The following is a 19744-nucleotide window of genomic DNA, read 5'->3' on the forward strand; positions in this document are numbered from 1 at the left end:
ATAGCTAAATGTAGCAAGTCACGGAAAGTGTTTTTGCAATGAAAATAAGAGTTTCTTATTGGTTATCTTTATAACTACAGGCTCCCCGTTTTTCAGTCCGTTTGCTTCCGTTTGATGTCTAGCGAAAAGCACCCTGGTTTCTTGAGTCCGATCCCATCCTCGTCACTAGATTTCACGTATGGTTTGCACGTCAATCTAGGAGGGCTGTTGATATAGTTTATTGAGTAGTGTACGTCACATTTGAACCTTTTTAGTCATCTCAGAAGCCAGAACCAAATATATTTGCCCTGGCAGGCAACTAACTTTTTAGGGGGGGGGGGGGGTTGAGTCTTTGAACGAATTTGGGTTTTGATTGTGAGTCTAGTGTTGAATTGTGTTTTGGTGGTTGTGGCCAAGCTGAAGTTTCAGCCGTAGTTTCATTTGGATGATTCTCTCACGGGTTTCAGTCTCCTACCCTTTAGCCAGAGGGGGCTTATGGAACCATTTGCATCATCGTGAGCTATCCTGAATATTTTATGCTATCTTGACAGTGCAGCTTTATGGAGGAGTTTTCTCAGAGGACAAGGAACTGTCTCGTGATAGTGATTCTGAGAAAAATGGCCCTGGGGATGAGGATGAGGAGGAGGAGGAGGAGGAGGAGGATGACACGCCAAACAAGGTTACACAGGAGGAATAGGCCTCTCTATGTCCGTCCGTACTAGCATACCACTTGGACTAAAGCCATGCATTAGGATTGAATACTTAGTAGAATGTTAGTGTGGCTATTCAACCAGAGCCTTTGTCTGTGTTTCTCAACCCCTGGTCTATGATACTGTTGTCCTGTCAGCTGGTGGACCGGTCAGCAGTATCCAATGCTATGGAGTGGTGCAAAGTAAGCGGTCATCATTGGTTTAGTTGTCAATGTCACCCGCTTGTTTTGAGTGACGCGAACCATCTAAGGAGATGTTATAATGCCAGGGTTGCCTGATACAATGGGTGGCCTTCCAAAACATGCACACATTGTGAAGTTTCTTAACATTTTCTCCTGTTTTTCTTTTTTCCTTCCCTCCACCCCTGTCTTTACCAGTGTGCCCAAGGACTGTGAGAGCTCCTTGAGGAGACTCCAGGCACACAGCACCTCACACGTACTGACATCCAGATGATGCTGGAGGTGCAAGAGGAAAGAGCAGCAGGAAACTTCAGCCGGAAAGAGCGCGTCAAGAAGGAGCGGGACGAGGCAGGCCCAGACAGTGGCCGAGCCAATAGCCACGTTAACCCCTCCTCTAATAACCACAGCCCCGCCCCTAACCCCGCCCTTGCCGGCACAGGCCACAGGAACACCCGGGCCAAGGCCACACCCTCGGCCAGCCCGCACCAGCACTTGACTCCGTCCTCTGTCTCCCTGGGATCGCCGTCAATGCATTCCAGCAATCCCAAAGTGAGGAACTCCCCATCGGCTAACACGCAGAGGTGAGCTGGGTCCTTGTCTGCTATTATGTCTCTCTCTTGGCTTTTTAAAACAGGGGAGCAAATCAACTTTTAAGGACAAATGATCCTGAGCTCAAGGGGCGCTCCGCGGGCCGCAGGTTGTCCGTCCCCGCTTGACAACCTGTCAATTCCACTGCATAATGAAATGAGTTTGAGTGCCTTCCACATTGTCTCAAAAGCAATCAGGCTGCGTATCTCAGAAGATTGCTGGGCACCATCTCAACGTGGTTCTTGAAATGTTTAACACTTCTCCAGGCGTCATGAGATCGGACAGCCTCTGCAATAGAGACGACCTAGAACGAACCCTTTGTCCTTCTCTGATTAAGACCACCATGTTGTCTACCATGCCCCCTGACTCTCCGTTATGTGTTGTATTTTATAGCGTGGTATTTATTGAATCCGGTCTAGAGGTTGGATCTAAGTCCTCCGCTCCTAAACCTGCTAAGAGATCAGGCGTCCTGTATGAGGTTACACGACGACCAGACTTGGTGAACTACTCTGGCCTATTAAAGCTTAACCTAGTGCAGCAGGTCCTGGCTATGTGTGAGCCCTGGAACAGTGACCTGAGTGTCTCCACCCCGCAGCTGCCTCTCTGCCAGCCCGGCCCGGCCTGTGCTGACTCAGGCCCTCTGGGGCTAGTATAAAAGCTGCAGCTGCACTGCCAAAGCCCTGCTGGGGCCCATCTCACAGTAGGCACGCCGGCCATACTGGCCTAACGTTTGGTTTCGGATCCATATTGGCTCCGGTTTTGGCTGCAAGGCCATTTTGGCTGGGTTTTTAGAAGAGTGCTAGGGCTTATGTTTCACTGCTAGCTGGGAAGGGAGAGCTGTAGAGGAGAGCTCCGTTTAAATGGAGGATTGACTGGGGCCTGGTAGAGGCCTGTTTGGAGCTTGTTGTTACTCCCATTGAGTGCTGTGACGCTGCAAGTGAACTATTTTTGATCTGTCCGTGGACTTTTAGCCCAGTGCAGTGGTCATGCTAAACGTCCTACCACCAGCAATGGATTCCGGCAGTGTTCTCGAGCTACGTTAGTGTGTGGTCAGACCAGAGACGGAAGAGGAAGCGATGGTTCAATGAAAGTCCATGAACTAAGTAGACCAGACCCAGCTGTTATTGCGTTGGTGTCTATAGAAGAGACTTCCAGTTAAGTAGACCGGAACTGACAAAACATTTTTCAATGCCTGAGTGAACTATCTTCATTTATCCACCATCTTTGTTCTGACTACCCCTCCCGTATCAGTTGTGCTTTCCTGTGTTAGGTTCAACTTCCCCTTTCTCCTCCGACTTCATCGTGTCGGCTACAGAGCAGCCCCCTTTCCCCTGCTTTATGCATGTGTAACTGGTCTCCATGGCAACGAGGCGAGTTGTGTTCCTGTCTCTAGGTTTCGGCCCAGCACAGGGAGAAATAAGGCTGTGTACTTAAAGTGCCTACTTTAACAAGGCACCGATTATATATTAACACCCCCCTCCACCTCCCCTGCTGTTCCCAACTCTGTCAACAAAGAAAGGGTGAGGACTGGAGGTGGCCGTGTTTACCCTTTATTAGTCACTCACCTGTGTGCGTCATGCCTCCCCGGCCAGGAACTGGGCTGTGTTCATTAGGGCACGCAACAGAAAATGAAAATAAACGTTTGTTATTGGACAAGTCCATGGAGTCCCGCACTGTTTTAGTCCATTTTCTAACGTATTGGTGCCTAATGAACATGACCCAGCTGCTGTTTTAAGAGTGCTGCTTTCTCAGGGCGGGGAGCTGCCATGTGCCTCCCTCAGCCTCTGGGAACTAGTCTCAGCCGTAGTACTTGCCCGTCTGTTCTCGCTGCAAGGTTTATGTAAGAGAATATTAACGACTCTTCTGTGATTTCTCATGTGATGTTGATAATGACAGCAGTTGGTGGTTTGATGTAAAGAATGGGTGTATTAGTTTCTACTGTTAAGTGCATGTGATAAGACTTGCTTTTGGCATATTTTTTTGGGGGGGGGGGCAGAAATGACATTGTTTGATGTCCCCCCACTAACCCTGGTTGTCTCCTCTCCATCAGCAGTCCCAAACAGAAGCAGGAGGCCATGGTGCGCTCTCCACCCGTCATGTCTCCCTCCAGCGCCGCCCAGATGGACTCAAAACTACCCAATCAGGGAAAGCCAGGGGGCGCGGGCAGCCAATCGCAGCCCTCGCCCTGTGACCCCAAAACTCTAGGCCCTAAGGGGCCCATAGGGAGCCTAGGACTAAAAAACGGACAAGGCCTGATTGCAGGCAACGGGGCCAAGGGAAAAATGAAGAGGGAAAGAAGCACTTCGGTGGAGTCGTTTGAGCAGCGTGACACGGGGACGTCCAACAGCGAGGGGGATCAGAAAGGTAAGGCCGAGCCCCTCCCCTTACAACTAGTGATGGTGCCATCGGCAGGTTTAGCCTGTCAAGCCAGGGTAATGATCGACATCCTCTGGCACCTACAGTATCACTACATCATAATAGTCTCATGGGGCCCGATTCAGAGTTCCCGATATGCACATGCTGCTCTTACTGTCACGTAGGTCATTTTCTCCAGAATCTCAAGGCATTTTTTTGTTTTTCACCTTCAACATCACCTTGCTGTTGCACCACCTTCTCATCGGTCCGCCGTGACATCAACTAGTCAGAGGGGTGAACTCAGTGTCAAAATACAAGGACTAGGTCTTGGATGTTGAAGTGCGATTTATTAACTCATGATATGGCGTTGTCTGAGTGGGCTTGTGTCAGTGGGAGTGTATTTATGGTCTGTCTGTGTGGGGTTTACTCTCTGTGATTTGTGACGGATGTAGAGTCGTGTCCTTATAAGATGGCTCCCAGGCTTATCTGGCATGTCACGATGGCCCCCAGGACCCCAGAGGGAATGGCATTATTCACACTATTCTTGGTAGCTGTCGTCCTAGTAAGAGGGAGCATGTGTGTATATAATATATATGTGTGTGTGTGTTCTTCCTCGGGGCTGGCTGTAGTGCTGCATTAAGACATCCCACAACCCTGTTTATCTCCTGGTGGAAAAAACTCTGTGTGGGCTGGAGCCTTGGAAGAAACCATTTCACTGTGTTAGAGGGGGTGTCCAGTCATTTTCCCCTTAGTATTTCAATTTCACTGAGACCTCTGGTGGTTACAACTGAGATTGTTGTTACTGAGCGGGATCTGGTTCTACTTCTTTCATGATATGAAATCATATAAATGTGAATAGTATTTTTCTTCAGTATTGAGCCTACCACAACTAGATATTTTATAGATGAATTAAAATGACAACCCTTAGTCAAATTTTAGTGTGGTAAAAGCATGTGAGAACAAATGTGTATGGGTGTAGTGTATATTAATAAAATACACTGTCCCAGAATACCCCTGCAGACACGTCAGTTTGATTCCTTAGTGCTAATGTAGGTTGTTAGGTAATTGTTGATTTTTATTGACATGCTTTAGGTATGTGCCAGTGGCCATTTTGTTTGTGACATGTGCGTCTGATGGAGCATGTGGATCATTCTGCACAGGGAGCTTCTACTCCATGTCCATCTTCAGCTAACACACACACACACACACACACACACACACACACACACACACACACACACACACACACACACACACACACACACACACACACACACACACACACACACACACACACACACACACACACACACACACACACACACACACACACACAAACCTCCCCACCTCATAAAGTTTTCAGGCTCTATGCCTCGGGGACTGCAGTGCACTACTCACAGCTGCTTGCCTGGAGGGGCCCACAGGTTTGGGTCTGGCGGTGGGGACAGAAGGTTTTGCAGTTCTGAAAGTGAGTCGTCTGGTGTGTCGACTCTGCACACTCCTAGTGATGTTGCAAGACTGACTTTAAAGTATACATACAGCGGCGGACCGGGAGCATTTGTAGAGGTGCAGATTAAGCCCAGTCCTGGACTAAAAGTATGTGAAATGGAGATTTATTGGAGAGCCTCCGTTAAGCATGTTGCTTTAACCCGGTAGGCCAGTTGAGAACAAGTTCTCATTTACAACTGCGACCTGGCCAAGATAAAGCAAAGCAGTGCGACAAAAACAACAACACAGAATTACACATGGGATAAACAAACGTACAGTCAATAACACAATAGAAAAATCTGTATACAGTGTGCAAATGAGGTAAGGCAATAAATAGGTCATAGTGGCGAAGTAATTACAATTTAGTAATTAACACTGGAGTAATGGATGTGCTCATCAGGGTGTGCAAAAGAGCAGAAAAACAAATATGGGGATGAGGTAAGTAGTTGGTTGGATGGGCTATTTACAGATGGGCTGTGTACAGCTGCAGTGATCGGTAAGCTGCTTTGACAGCTGATGCTTAAAGTTAGTGAGGGAGATACAAGTCTCCAACTTCAGGAATTTTTGCAATTACTTCCTGTCATTGGCAGCAGAGAACTGGAAGGAGAGGCGGTCAAAGGAGGTGTTGGCTTTGGGGATGACCAGTGAAATGTACCTGCTGGAGCGCATGCTACGTGTGGGTGTTGCTATGGTGACTAGTGAGCTGAGATAAGGCGGCGCTTTACCTAGCAAAGATTTATAGATGACCTGGAGCCAGTGCGTTTGGCGACAAATATGAAGCGAGGGCCAGCCAATGAGAGCCGACAGGTCAGTGGTGGGTAGTCTTATGGGGCTTTGGTGACAAAACGGATGGCACTGTGATAGACTGCATCCAATTTGCTGAGTAGGGTGTTGGAAGCTATTAGGTAGGCTTAATCTGGGTCAGGGAAACCAGCCTTTAGAAATTCAAGATGCTATTATTAAATGAGGGACTGTGTGTGACACATTTTGTGCGTGTTTGGTTGGGGTAAGAGGTACAGGGTCATATTCGGTAGGCATGAATCGGAAGAAAACACTCAAAAGTGAAAAATGAGTTGTACGATCTGAATGCTCGTATTTGTTTTTCGTTGCACAACGTTTTGACTCATGAACACGACCCAGGCCCACCCCTCAGTGTCCCGCTGGGGCTCCCTGTGGTTGTTGTCTGTTTTTAAAAGACACTGGGCTAAATAATTTACATTCACCCCCCCTATCTCGCTCTCGATGAGATCAATCTGGACCGCCCACTTTACCCCGCATGCCTCACTGGCAGCTCGTATCCCTCCACTCATTGGCCCACTGAGAGCATTGATCTGAACTAGTGAATAGGCAACACGTTATTTGGTCGTAAAGTGTTATTGCTGTTGCCTAGCCTGGCCCCAGGTCTGTTTGTGCTGTATAGCCAACTCATATCGTCATTGTCCAATGGATTTAGCAAGACCGCACAAACGGTTCTGGAACCAGGCTACGAATGCTGCGTCACATTATTGTAAACCCCGGAACACCAGCTTGGCCTAAATGTGTTGTTCAATTCACTTGTGCATGACAAAATCAGTAAGTTGTAATGAGTACAGCTTTATAAGTGTGCTTGATTGACACTAGCCAGACTTAGCGCCTTCATCTCTTTCTCTTGTGTAGAGCTGGGCAGCCGAGCCAAGAGGCTGTGTGTAGCTGAGCGGCGGCAGCCCTACAGTGGAGCGGACTGGTGCTCTGGGGGCGAGAGTGACGAGGAAGACCCAGGGTTCTTTAGTAAGTACTGTAGCTACCTGGTCAACTGGTCCCAGATCTGTTTGTACAGTCTAACCAACTCCTATGGTCACTACCACAAACGGTCCTCTGGCAGCGTTTACACAGGCATCCCAATTCAGACCCCTTTTTCACTAAATAATCATTTGACCAATCGGATCAGCTCTGATAAAAATATGTGAGAAGATCTGACGTGATTGGTCAAAAGACCAATTAGTGGAAAAAATATCAGAATTGGGCTGCCTGTGTAAATTCAGCCAAACAAATCTGGGACTAGACCAGTGAACTGGGGTTGGGAAGGAACAGAAGCGTGATTTGCTGTGAGTGCTCCCCATGGTCCTCCTAAATAACACTGAGAAGATTACACAGGCCTAATGGTCTGGGGCCGTATGTGTCAAGCGTCTTGGAGTGCTGATCTAGGAGCAGTTTTGCTATTTAGATCACAGTGAATAAGATTACATGGATAGGGTTGAACTGATCCTAGATCAGCAATCCTATTCTGAGATGCTTGATACTGTACATCTCATCTGAATAGTTCCAGGTTGTATTTATTGCAGTGAACTTATTATATCTGATCTCACAACGCCTCCGGAGAAGTGTTTTAGCGTCTCAGGAACCACATATAGCGATATTTTGAGATTCACAATGGAGACAACCTGAAACGACACCATTGATTATGAACATCATGGTCTGGTCCATAGTGTTCTCTCATTCTCACCCCTACTCTGTTTCTCTCTCCAGACTGCAATTCGATAGAGATGAAGCCTCTGGACTCCAACAACGCGCTCAGTTCGGCCACGTCGACCCACAATGCCGTTGGAGGGCAGAGCATGGAGCTGGGCGGCAGCGGTCCCAAGCCCGGGTCAAAGGTCGTGTACGTCTTCACAACAGAGATGGCCAACAAGTAAGCTAGCTCTGGCTGTTTGTTTGTATGGTTGATTGGTCATTGTTTATGATCTGTACATTAAAGTGTACCACACCCCGAACTCTCTGGTTTTAACAATGGTCGGAAACTCCCCCAGGCCAATGCTTCTTTGACCAATCTGATGCTTTTAAGTCTGACAAAGGAGGGTGCAAGTTCACACTCCTGGAGAATGGTCGAGACGAGTGAATACATTCAAAATGAAGTGAAGACACTGGATGGAAACCTTAGTGTGGCGTGTGTTGCCCCCTTCCCTCCCCACGCTTCAGAGAAATCTAGCCAGTTCCCTGTATCTGACCCGTACACTACCATCTCCTCCTCACACCCCCTTTACCCCCCACACACCCTTGTCTGCCCTGAGTAGCCTAGCCAGCCACCTTTTCAGTGTGTTCTGCCAGTCACTGACAGACTGACTGTGAGTAATGGCAGAGGGTCACCTAAACTCTGGCCTGTCCCCTAGTGGGGTGTTCTCATTTGATTGACAGGGGATGACAACAAGGTGCCTCTCTCTTCCCCCAACCCCTGTCTGCCCCGAGTGGCCCAGCCAACCCCCTGATCAGTGTATCGACCTCTGTATGCTCGGCTATGAAAAGCCCACTGACATTTACTCCTGAGGTGCTGTTGTACCCTCTATAAACCACTGTGATTATTATTTGACCCGGCTGGTCATCTATGAACGTTTGAACGTATCGAAGAACGATCTGGCCTTAATGTCCATGTACTCTTGTGTTCTCCACTTGGCATAGCCAGATGAGGATTGGCCACCCCTCAGAGCCTGGTTCCTCTAGGTTTCTTCCTCAATTCCTGCCTTTCTAGGGAGTTTTTCCTCGCCACTGTGTTTCTACATCTGCATTGCTTGCTCTTTGGGGTTTTAGGCTTGGTTTCTGTATAAGAACTTTGTGGCATCTGCTGATGTAAAAAAGGCTTTATAAATCAATTTGATAGATTGGTGATAGATAACAAGAGGCAATTCCAGCCGTGCCACTCGTGCCCCTAACCATGGAGCTTTCAACTGTTTAGTTCACCTGTGTACTTCAGCTGGCTATTACTGGTTTATGAACTCCCTCCCAGAACACATTGACTGTATTTACACAGGCATCCCAATTCAGATGTCTTGCCCAATTATTGGCAAAAGTGCTGATCTGATTAGTCAGAAGTACAGTCGTGGCCAAAAGTTTTGAGAATGACACAAATATTAATTTTCACAGTCTGCTGCCTCAGTTTGTATGATGGCAATTTGCATATACTCCAGAATGTTATGAAGAGTGATCAGATGAATTGCAATTAATTGCAAAGTCCCTCTTTGCCATGCAAATGAACTGAATCCCCCAAAAACATTTCCACGGCATTTCAGCCCTGCATTTTCAGTCACAAAAGGACCAGCTGACATCATGTCAGTGATTCTCTCGTTAACACAGGTGTGAGTGTTGACGAGGACAAGGCTGGAGATCACTCTGTCATGCTTATTGAGTTCGAATAACAGACTGGAAGCTTCAAAAGGAGGGTGGTGCTTGGAATCATTGTTCTTCCTCTGTCTACCATGGTGAGATGCAAGGAAACGCGTGTCGTCATCATTGCTTTGCACAAAAAGGGCTTCACAGGCAAGGATATTGCTGCCAGTAAGATTGCAACTAAATCAACCATTTATCGGATCATCAAGAACTTCAAGGAGAGCTGTTCAATTGTTGTGAAGAAGGCTTCAGGGCGCATAAGTAAGTCCAGCAAGTGTCAGGACCGTCTCAAATGATTCAGCTGCGGGATCGGGGCACCACCAGTACAGAGTTTGCTCAGGAATGGCAGCAGGCAGGTGTGAGTGCATCTGCACGCACAGTGAGCCGAAGACTTTTGGAGGATGGCCTTTCTGATTGTTTGGGGCATCCGGAAAAAAGCTTGTCTGGAGAAGACAAGGTGAGTGCTACCATCAGTCCTGTGTCATGCCAACAGTAAAGCATCCTGAGACCATTCATGTGTGGGGTTGCTTCTCAGCCAAGGGAGTGGGCTTACTCACAATTTTGCCTAAGAACACAGCCATGAATAAAGAATGGTACCAACACATCCTCCGAGAGCAACTTCTCCCAACCATCCAGGAACAGTTTGGTCACAAACAATGCCTTTCTCCAGCATGATGGAGCACCATGCCATGAGGCAAAAGTGATAACTAAGTGGCTCGGGGAACAAAACATTGATATTTTGGGGCCATGGCCAGGAAACTCCCCAGACGGGTGGACAAACAACAACCCACAAATTCGGACAAACTCCAAGCATTGATTATGCAAGAATGGGCTGCCACCAGGATGTGGCCCAGAAGTTAATTGACAGCATGTCAGGGCGGATTGCAGAGGTCTTGAAAAAGAAGGGTCAACACTGCAAATATTGACTCTTTGCATCAACTTCATGTAATTGTCAATAGAAGCCTTTGACACTTATGAAATGCTTGTAATTATACTTCAGTATTCCATAGTAACATCTGACAAAAACATCTAAAGACACTGGAGCAGCAAATGTTGCTAAAATGTATATTTGTGTCATTCTCAACTTTTGGCCACGACTGTAGGGTTGCACATTTTGGGGAATATTCTGATGTGGAAACTTTCTGTGGGAATATATGGGAATTTACAGGAATATATGGGAAATGTATGCAAATTAATATTAATACCATTTTAAAATGTAGATGTTTTTTCGCATTGGATATATTTACCATATCATCTGGAGACTGAAACAAACCTTTTACCTTATCATGAGTAGACATAATTGCAAATGATTAAATCCTTCCAATAGAAATAAAGAACCACATTTGGTTATGAGTTGACTCTTCACATGGGATGATTTCACTGAACAACAAAAGTAAGGGAGTATTGAATGATCCTCAATGAGCCATCGTATCTCCCAAAAACATTTTCAACATGCATCTGTAAAATGATAGTCTAGAAACAAAAGCTTTGGTTGTCTTTCTCTCAGGCTTGTCTTCTCCCTGGACCTCCTCAAAGTCCACCTCTTGAACATCAGACTGAGGCCTCATCTTCCCTGTCACTTTCCAACCTTGTTGAGGATGGCTCGCTGTCAGGCTCACAAAGACTCAAATTTCACCGGATGGCCACATTTTTCAAACCGTGTATTGGTCAGCCTGTTGCATACTTTGGTGTGTGTGTGTTCCTAAACAAGGACCATTTGCGCTCTGAGGCAGCTGATGTTGGTGGGATTTGGAGGATGATTGAGGCAACAGGAGAAAGATCCTCAGATCCACAAAGTCCCTTCCACCAGTTGGCTGATGAGATATGTTGGCACAACTGCCATATTGCATCTCCATCCCAAAGCCCTTGCTTGGAAGTGTACTTTGCCAGACTGCCAAGAACCTTGCCCTCATCCAGGCCAAGGTGTTGAGACACAGTAGTGATGACATCATAGGCCTTGTTGATCTCTGCACCTGACAGGATGCTCTTGCCAGCACACTTGGGGTCCAACATACACTGCGGCGTATGGGCTTCAGGCAGAAGTCTTCACGCTTTTTAATGGATTTCAGAACTGCCATTTCCTCTGCTTGGAGCAACAGTGAAGTGAGCAGAGCAGTACGGATTTCTTCTCTTACATCTGCAAGCAGAGTCTGAACATCAGACAGGATGACATTGCCTCCCTCAATCAGTGCAAGGGGTACTGCTATAGGTTTCAGGAGATTCAGGCTGCTTACCACTCTCTCCCAAATGACATCATCCAGGAGGATCCTCTTGATGGGGCTGTCCATATCGGCAGACTGTGATATGGCCATTTCTTGGAGAGACTCCTTCCCCTCCAGGAGACTGATAAACATGATGACAACACCAGCCCAACAGGTGTTGCTGGGCAGCTTCACTGTGGTGCTCTTATTCTTCTCACTTTGCTTGGTGAGGCAGATTGCTGCTATAACTTGAATGACCCTTCACATACCTAACCATTTCCTTGGCTCTCTTGTAGAGTGTATCTGTTTTCAGTGCCACGATGTCCTTGAGGAGCAGATTCAATGCATGAGTAGCATAGCCAATGGGTGTGACGTGAGGGTAGGACTCCTCCACTTTAGACCAAGCAGCCTTCATGTTTGCAGCATTGTCTGTCACCAGTGCAAATACCTTCTGTGGTCCAAGGTCATTGATGACTGCCAGACTGGAATGTCTGTTGTCTCTTGTGTCTGTGCTCTTGTAGAACACTGGTTGAGGGGTGGAGATGTAGCTAATTATTTCTTGCCCACAAACATTCGACCACCCATCAGAGATGATTGCAATACAGTCTCCTTTCTATATGATTTGTTTGACCTTCACTTGAATTCTGTTGAACTCTGCATTCTGCAAATGAGTAGATAAAGCATGTCTGGTTAGATGGGTGTATGCTAGGTGAGGAACATTCAGACATCTCTTCCAGTACACATTGCCTGTGTGCATCAGAGGTGAACCAGTTCCATGCACAGCTCGAGCAAGACATTCATCAGCATTTCTCTGACGACGTTCCTCCATTGAGTCAAAAAAACATCTGATCTGATTCCAGGAAGACCATGAGCTGTTGCTATCGATAAGGTGTCCGATTCAGTAGTGGGACTTTTGTCAGGTTCTCAAGATCTTGCACACTAGTGAGACGCTATTGAGGCCAGACTACTAAGCAGTTGTATTTAAAGGCCTGTGATGTCACCATGCAGTAAATGAGTTAATAGAACAATAGGAGTTACAGAGTTACAATCCACCCCACCCCACATTCTTGCTTGAGAAACGTTCCTTTGCTAAGAAGTTATATTTGTTTGTTTTTTGACCATTTTAATTGAACACGCTCACAGTAAGTTACCTAATTGTTACCCAGAAATGTAAAACACCCCGGTCTACATTGGACCTTTTTAATGTCTTCTGTGGCAATTGTTCACAATTGTGCTAAAAAAAATGGCTTCGGTGATCGGCTTCAATTATTAAATTATGAACCTGATTTTGAAATGGGACTTTTCTACCTGTTGCCCGTTTGAAACGCATGCGGGCGCACGCACGCACCTACTCATGAGTGTGCTCCTACTGTCTGCAGGGCGGCTGATGCGGTCTTCACAGGTCACTCGGACAACATCATTGCCTTCCACATGAACAACATCTCCAAGGGCAACAAGCCCCACCTACCTGTGGTAAAACAAACCCACTTCAATATAAACCACTTTTAACTAGCCTATTTATCATCAAAACCTGTCATTTTGCCGTTAGCAGACCATTTGCATTGTGCCCCTTGTTGGTCTGGTAATATAATGTTATATAACAATGTGAAAACTTTAAGCATGGTTCGGACAATGTTATGATATTTGTCCAACTCAGTATAATTGTATTTAAAAAAAAAATTTTTTTTAAGCTATGTTAATTATGCACCCTTGAGATGCTTTTGATAAGTATCTCTTAATGTGTCAGTGAGTGGGATCTTTTGGTAACCCAACCAACCCCTCTCTCACCCTGTCTTGTAGAATAATCAGATGGGACCCCCTCGGGGTGACTCCAAGCAGCTGGGCGGAGCCCCCCCAGCAGCAGTCATCTCACCCTTCTGACCAGAACCACCAGCAGGCCTCCAAAGCACATCCACCAGGCCAACAGCAGCCAGCAGAAGCCCAGCCTCAGGGGGCCAAGCCTGGGAGCTTCCCCCAGGACGGGGCCGCCTCTGGGGGCATGGACTCTAAGAGCGCAAGCCCCCAGGACGGCACCCCCCACGACCCTAACAGCAACCCTGGAGGGCAGCCCGGCCACCAGACACCCTCTGGGGCATCCCAACAGAGCTTCCCCTCTCTGGACCTTCCCAATGGTGCCGACGCCAAACTCACGGCCCAGCAGCAGCAGCTGGCACACGAGCTGATGTCCAGCATGGGGGACAACTCTGAGGGCCTGTCCCAGGAGCAGCTGGAGCACCGCGAACGCTCCCTGCAGACACTACGGGACATCCAACGCATGCTCTTCCCCGATGACAAGGAGTTATCCCTCAAAGACATGGTAGCCATGGGGCAGGGCAACCCGGGTGGGCCCCCCGGCCCCAACCCCGGCATGATGGAGGGGGGGCCCAAGAAGCCAGGGGAGCAGGGCCCCCTCCAGGCCATGATGGCCCAGTCCCAGAACCTGGGGAAGCCTGGAGGCCCTGGGGGGCCCCGGCCCGATGGTCCTCCATTTGGGCCCGGAGGCCTTAGAGACATGCCCTTCTCCCCAGACGAGCTGGGGCCCCTGCCTCCTGGGCCGCCTATGAACTCTCACGGAGGGCCCGGCGGTGAGCACGGGGATCACACAGGGATGAACCCGGAGCAGATGGCATGGCTGAAACTGCAGCAGGAGTTCTACGAGGAGAAGAAAAGGAAGCAGGAGCAGATGCAGCACCGGGGGCCCATGGGTGACATGATGATGCACCAACAAGGCCCCCGTGGCCCCATGATGCGCGGACCCCCGCCTCCCTACCAGATCAATTCGGCTGGGGAGATGTGGGGCCCCGAGCACTTCCCAGAGCAGATGAGCATGGGCCCCCGGGGCCCCATGCACCCCCACATGCAGAGGATGCCTGGCGGCTTCCCTCCTGGCATGATGAACCCTGGTATGGAGGGCGGCCCCAACCCCAGGGGGCCCCGGCCTGGAATGAATTGGCCCGACGACATGGGACACAACATGGGCGACAGCAGGGGCTTCCCGCCCGGACAGGGGCAGTTTGTAGGGCCAGGGGGTCGGGTGGAGAGGTTCCCCAACCCACAGGCGGTGCAGGAGGCCATGTTCCAGCAGGGCATGGGGGGTGACAAGCAGGGCATGGGGTTGCCCCCGGGCATGATCATGGAGATGAACAGGATGATGGGGGGCAACGGCCCCCGGGGGCCAATGGATGGCCCCGGCAACGGCCCTAACGGAGGAGGCATGATGTTTCCCAGAATGCCTGGCGACGTTGGCCCCATGAGTCCATCCTCCAGGATGGAGTTTGTCAAGGGCCTGGGCAGGGACATGGGCCCTGAGTTCAGCATGGGCCCCGGGAACATGAACATGGGACCCAATCCCCAGATGATGCAGGCTAAAATGAGGGGGGAGCCTCCCATGAACTTGAGCCCCGAGGAGATGATGAAGATGAGAGGAGGCTCCATGCCAGAGAACTTGGGCCCTCAGAAGATGATGCAGGGGCCTCCCTTCCCTGACCAGGGGCACCACCCAGGGGACTTCAACATGGGCTCCAACCGCCACTTCCCAGGCATGGGGTCTCACGGGCCTGGGAACCCTAGGTGCCCCAGAGGTGAACCCCCCTTCGGCCCTGACCAGCGAGGACCCAACCACGGCAACAACGGTCGCCTCAGCCATATGCCCCCCAACTCGGGCCCGCCTCCCAACCAGAGGAACATGGGGGGCCGCAAGGGTCCCCAGGACATCCAGGGCGGCCAGGCTAACTCACCCAACATCAACCCCCTCAAGTCCCCTACGCTGAGGCAGGTCCAGTCCCCCATGCTGGGCTCGCCCTCTGGGAACCTCAAGTCCCCCCAGACGCCCTCCCAGCTGGCCGGCATGCTCCAGGGTCCAACGGCGGCGGCAGTGGCTGCAGCCGCGGCGGCTGCCTCCATCAAATCTCCCCCCATGATGGGTTCGGCTGGAGCCTCTCCCGTCCACATGAAGTCGCCCTCGCTCCCGGCACCCTCCCCAGGGTGGACATCGTCCCCCAAGCCCCCCATGCAAAGCCCAGGCATCCCCCAGAACAACAAGCAGCCTCCGCTCAGCATGACCTCACCCAACATGATGGGCAATGTGGAGCAAGGTGAGTCCCAGAAGTTTCTCCTCTGTTAACCTTCCACCAATTCAGTTCAGTAAATTGTGCTTTATGGACTGAATCTTGACTTGAGGTCTGTGCACTTAACTCCGACTCAAGCAATGTGTGAAAGTTTGAGTTTAATTAGGATTCAGCCCTATGTGTTCTCTGCATAAGAAGATACAGTGGATATTTATGTAACTAATCTCTCCTCTCTTTCTCTCTCTCTCCTCTCCCTCTTCTCTCTCCCCTTCTCGTCCTCCTCTCCCCCTCCCCTTCAGGTGGGAATGGTCCCCCCACAGCACCCCCTTCCAGTAGTGCTTCCAGTCTTCCGTCTGGCAGCCCCTACGCCCTGCCCCCTGAGCCCACGATATCTCAAAACCCCCTGTCCATTATGATGTCACGCATGTCCAAGTTCGCCATGCCCACTTCCACGCCCCTCTACCACGACGCCATCAAAACGGTGGCGAGCTCGGACGACGACTCGCCACCGGCCCGCTCGCCGAACCTGCCGCCCATGAACATGTCTGGTAAGAGCTCCAACAAGCTGTTATATTTTACACACACACACACACACACACACACACACACACACACACACACACACACACACACACACACACACACACACACACACACACACACACACACACACACAGCTCTACCAGAGCGGTAGCTGTTTTAGACCAGGCCATTTTCCGTTAACGCATCACAAATACTTACACATATCTGTATCCAAATTTGCACCTTTGCAATTGCCTTTTACACACACCCCTGGAGCCTAGAACTTTCACTATACTGAGGCGTAAGCGTATGACAACCATTTTATGTTTTGGCTCTTTGTTTTATGGTTTGAATGTATTGATCTCACCCCGCCTGCCTCTCTGCTGCCTCCTATAGGTATGGGAATGAACCACCACCCGGGCCACAACCGCATGATGGCTCCCACGTCACAAGGCCCTATGCCCGCTCTCAGCCCCATGGGCATGAACACCATGGGCTCCCAGCCCCTCTCCCACGGCATGCCTAACCAGATGCCCTCGCCCAACCCAATGGGGGGGCCCCACCAGGGGCCCATGGGGCCGGGTATGATAGGGCCCCATGGCATGATGATGCCCGGCGGGCAGGACCCAGGGATGGGCAACCCTCAGATGATACCTCAGGGCCGTATGGGCTTCCCCCACCGAGGCCAGGGATTCCCCCCCGGTCACTCTCCTCCTCAGCAGGTCCCTTTCCCCCACAACGGCCCCGGGCCCCAGGGTGGTTTCCCCCACGGCATGGGCTTCCAGGTGGAGGGGGGCCCAATGGGCCGAATGGGGAACATGGGCCCTGGCGGGGATCCGGGCGGCATGTGTAAACCCAACACTCCCGGAGGAGGCCAGGACTTCAACATGTTCAACAATGATAACGACCTCCACGAGGTCATGCGAACGGGAGCTACCGGAATGCCGGAGTTTGACCTCTCCCGGATTATCCCATCGGAAAAGCCCAGCCAGACTCTGTCCTACTTCCCCCGCGGTGGCGACGGCCCGGGGGGGAAACCTCACCCCTCCGGCCCCCAGGGATTCCCTCCCCAGATGCAGGGGATGATGGTGGAGGGGAACCCCAGGATCGGGATGCCCATGCAGGGGATGGGAGGTCCGCCGGGCCCAGGACACATGGGGGGGCCCCAAGACATGCCAATGGGTAACCCTGGCCACAATCCCATGCGGCAGCTACACCCTGGCCACCCTGGCTTCATGCCCCAGGGCATGATGGGACCCCAGCATCGGATGCTGTCGCCGGGACAGCAGCCGGGCATGATGGGAGGACCTGGGCATGGGATGATGCAGGTTAAAGAGAGGGGGGGGCTCATGTACAATCACCCGGGCCCCGTGGGCTCGCCCAATATGATGATGTCACTCCACGGCATGGGTGGCCCCCAGCAGACTATGATGATGCCGCCTCAGATGAGGCCTCGCGGGATGGCAGGGGACATGGGCATGGGCTTCAACCCTGGTCCCGGAAACCCCGGGAACCTCATGTTCTGAGCTGCTACAGCTAAGTAGAAACTAAAGACCTGACTCGGAACCCGCAGGAGTTTAGAACCTGGAGTCTAGAACCTGCGCCAAAAAAGGAATACACATGAGACTTGTGCTCTCTTAGGCGGTTGTTGTGTGGACTGGGGACACATACATTCATTCTGACACACACACACACACACACACACACACACACACACACACACACACACACACACACACACACACACACACACACACACACACACACACACACACACACACACACACACACACACACACACACACACACACACACACACATGCCGAGACACTTTTGGGCTGGTTTAGCAGTCTGTCGGGTGTGGTGGTGCAACTGCAGCGTGTTCCATGGAGGGGAGGGCGGATGTACACCATTTCAGAGGGGACTGATCTTTCTGTTTTGGAAAACGTAGAATGTACGGGACGAGTCTAGGCTCCAGTGTTCTACAGATGGATAGGAAGCCTCTTCATAAAAACTCCAGGGATGACCCGGGACCAGAGGTCCGTAGTTGTACTGTTATAAGAACAGCTAAACGACGAAATGTAAAGAACAATAAAGGATTAAAAACACAAGGAACTGAATGAAAAGACGAAAAGGTCACAGTTTTTTTTTTTTTGTCTCGAGTTGCACCATTTTTGGCTGTATGTTTACATCTCATCTCATCACTACCCTCCAGAGATTCAATGCTATTTGTATTTGTGTACTGTATATGTGTTGTTAAAGGGATTTTAATAGTGACTTCTAGTTTGTTTTCCCATCTTCTTTTGTAAAGGAGGGTGGGGGTATGGAGAGGGGGGGGTAGCCAAATGTCGCTGCCACTCCCACTCTGAAATGCTGTTAACCATGTAGGGGGGTCAAAGTATTTTAAAAACTGCATTTTCCTTTGTTACTCTGTATAATATGCCAAACGATGACCTCATACAGATAATAGTATTATTAAAAAAAGCACAAACATGATTTAACTGTAAAGATTTTTTTTCTTTTTCTCCTGTTTTTATTGTCAAAAAACACTCGGTAGGAGGGGTGATTCTGGGGCATACGCTGATGAGGCCTGGTTTAGAATTGGATATGGGGTTAGGGGGGGGGGGGTGATGTCTGTCACACCTCAAACCCCTCTTAGCCCTAATGGACAAACAGACACAGCAGAAAGCAAAGCATCTGCTCTCACCTTTCCAGGCTAGGAGTACAGAGAGGAGAGTAAAATAAGAAGAAGCCTTAACCATGTCTGGTTACTTGGAGGGGTGGTGACCATGGAATTTTGCTGAATTAAAAAAAACAGAAATGACGATTAAAAAAAGCAAAACAGAAAATGAGCTAGTAGGTTGTATCTGTGTCCCTGCCTCTCCTGTGTTAACACGTTGTCATGTGACTCCATTGAATTTGGTACAGGGCTGTGGTGTTGGAAGACTAATAAAATATATTGTTTGGTATACAGGTGGCCTGTGCTGTGTTGTATACTATTTTCCCCCTAGCGCACCAGAACTCCCATGACTCGAGGCAATCGCACCTTTTGGAGGAGTAATCTACCTACGATGAATGTTATTTTCCATCAAAACAATATGGAAGAATCCTTTGTGTCGGTTGCAATGGATCTCACACTGTATAGAGCAATGTGGCCACCTAGTGGAGAAACACTGGTCAGCGCTGCTTTACATCCCATTCTTAGAGTTCCAGGGCCCAATGCCAAGACATATCCTTTTGTGGTACTCTACTCCAGTGGTTCTCTAACTTTTTGGGGTACTGTACCACCAAGTTCATTTTATTCCCTGAAGTACCCCCTCATTTGCATTTCACCAGTAACCTATGGTCTTTTGAGTCTCTTCAAGTATTCCCTGTGGATAGGTAAAGTATCCCCCAGGGATACCTGGTTGAACTACCGCTCTACTTAACAGCCTAGTGCATTAAACCTTTTTTGTTATTGAAGTTCGGAACTGGCAGCAATATCCGACAGACTGGTGTTGGCAAATTGTTTTACTCCT

General features: G+C 49.7%; 1 protein-coding gene across 1 annotated transcript in view; it reads left to right on the forward strand.

The window, feature by feature from the left end:
* Window positions 1-19199, forward strand: part of LOC124011289 (B-cell CLL/lymphoma 9 protein-like) — a 36737-nt gene extending 17538 nt beyond the window's left edge. Inside the window, 9 exon segments of the mRNA XM_046324513.1 lie at window positions 1067-1449; window positions 3507-3820; window positions 6956-7066; window positions 7805-7967; window positions 13017-13110; window positions 13438-13482; window positions 13484-15731; window positions 16004-16252; window positions 16623-19199. Of these exon segments, the coding sequence (XP_046180469.1) occupies window positions 1139-1449; window positions 3507-3820; window positions 6956-7066; window positions 7805-7967; window positions 13017-13110; window positions 13438-13482; window positions 13484-15731; window positions 16004-16252; window positions 16623-17752 (4665 nt within the window). The 5' untranslated portion in view covers window positions 1067-1138 and the 3' untranslated portion in view covers window positions 17753-19199.
* Window positions 19200-19744: the final 545 nt, after the last annotated feature.

This window comes from Oncorhynchus gorbuscha, linkage group LG23 (genome assembly GCF_021184085.1).
Source record: "Oncorhynchus gorbuscha isolate QuinsamMale2020 ecotype Even-year linkage group LG23, OgorEven_v1.0, whole genome shotgun sequence".
NCBI classification, from domain to species: Eukaryota; Metazoa; Chordata; class Actinopteri; order Salmoniformes; family Salmonidae; genus Oncorhynchus; species Oncorhynchus gorbuscha.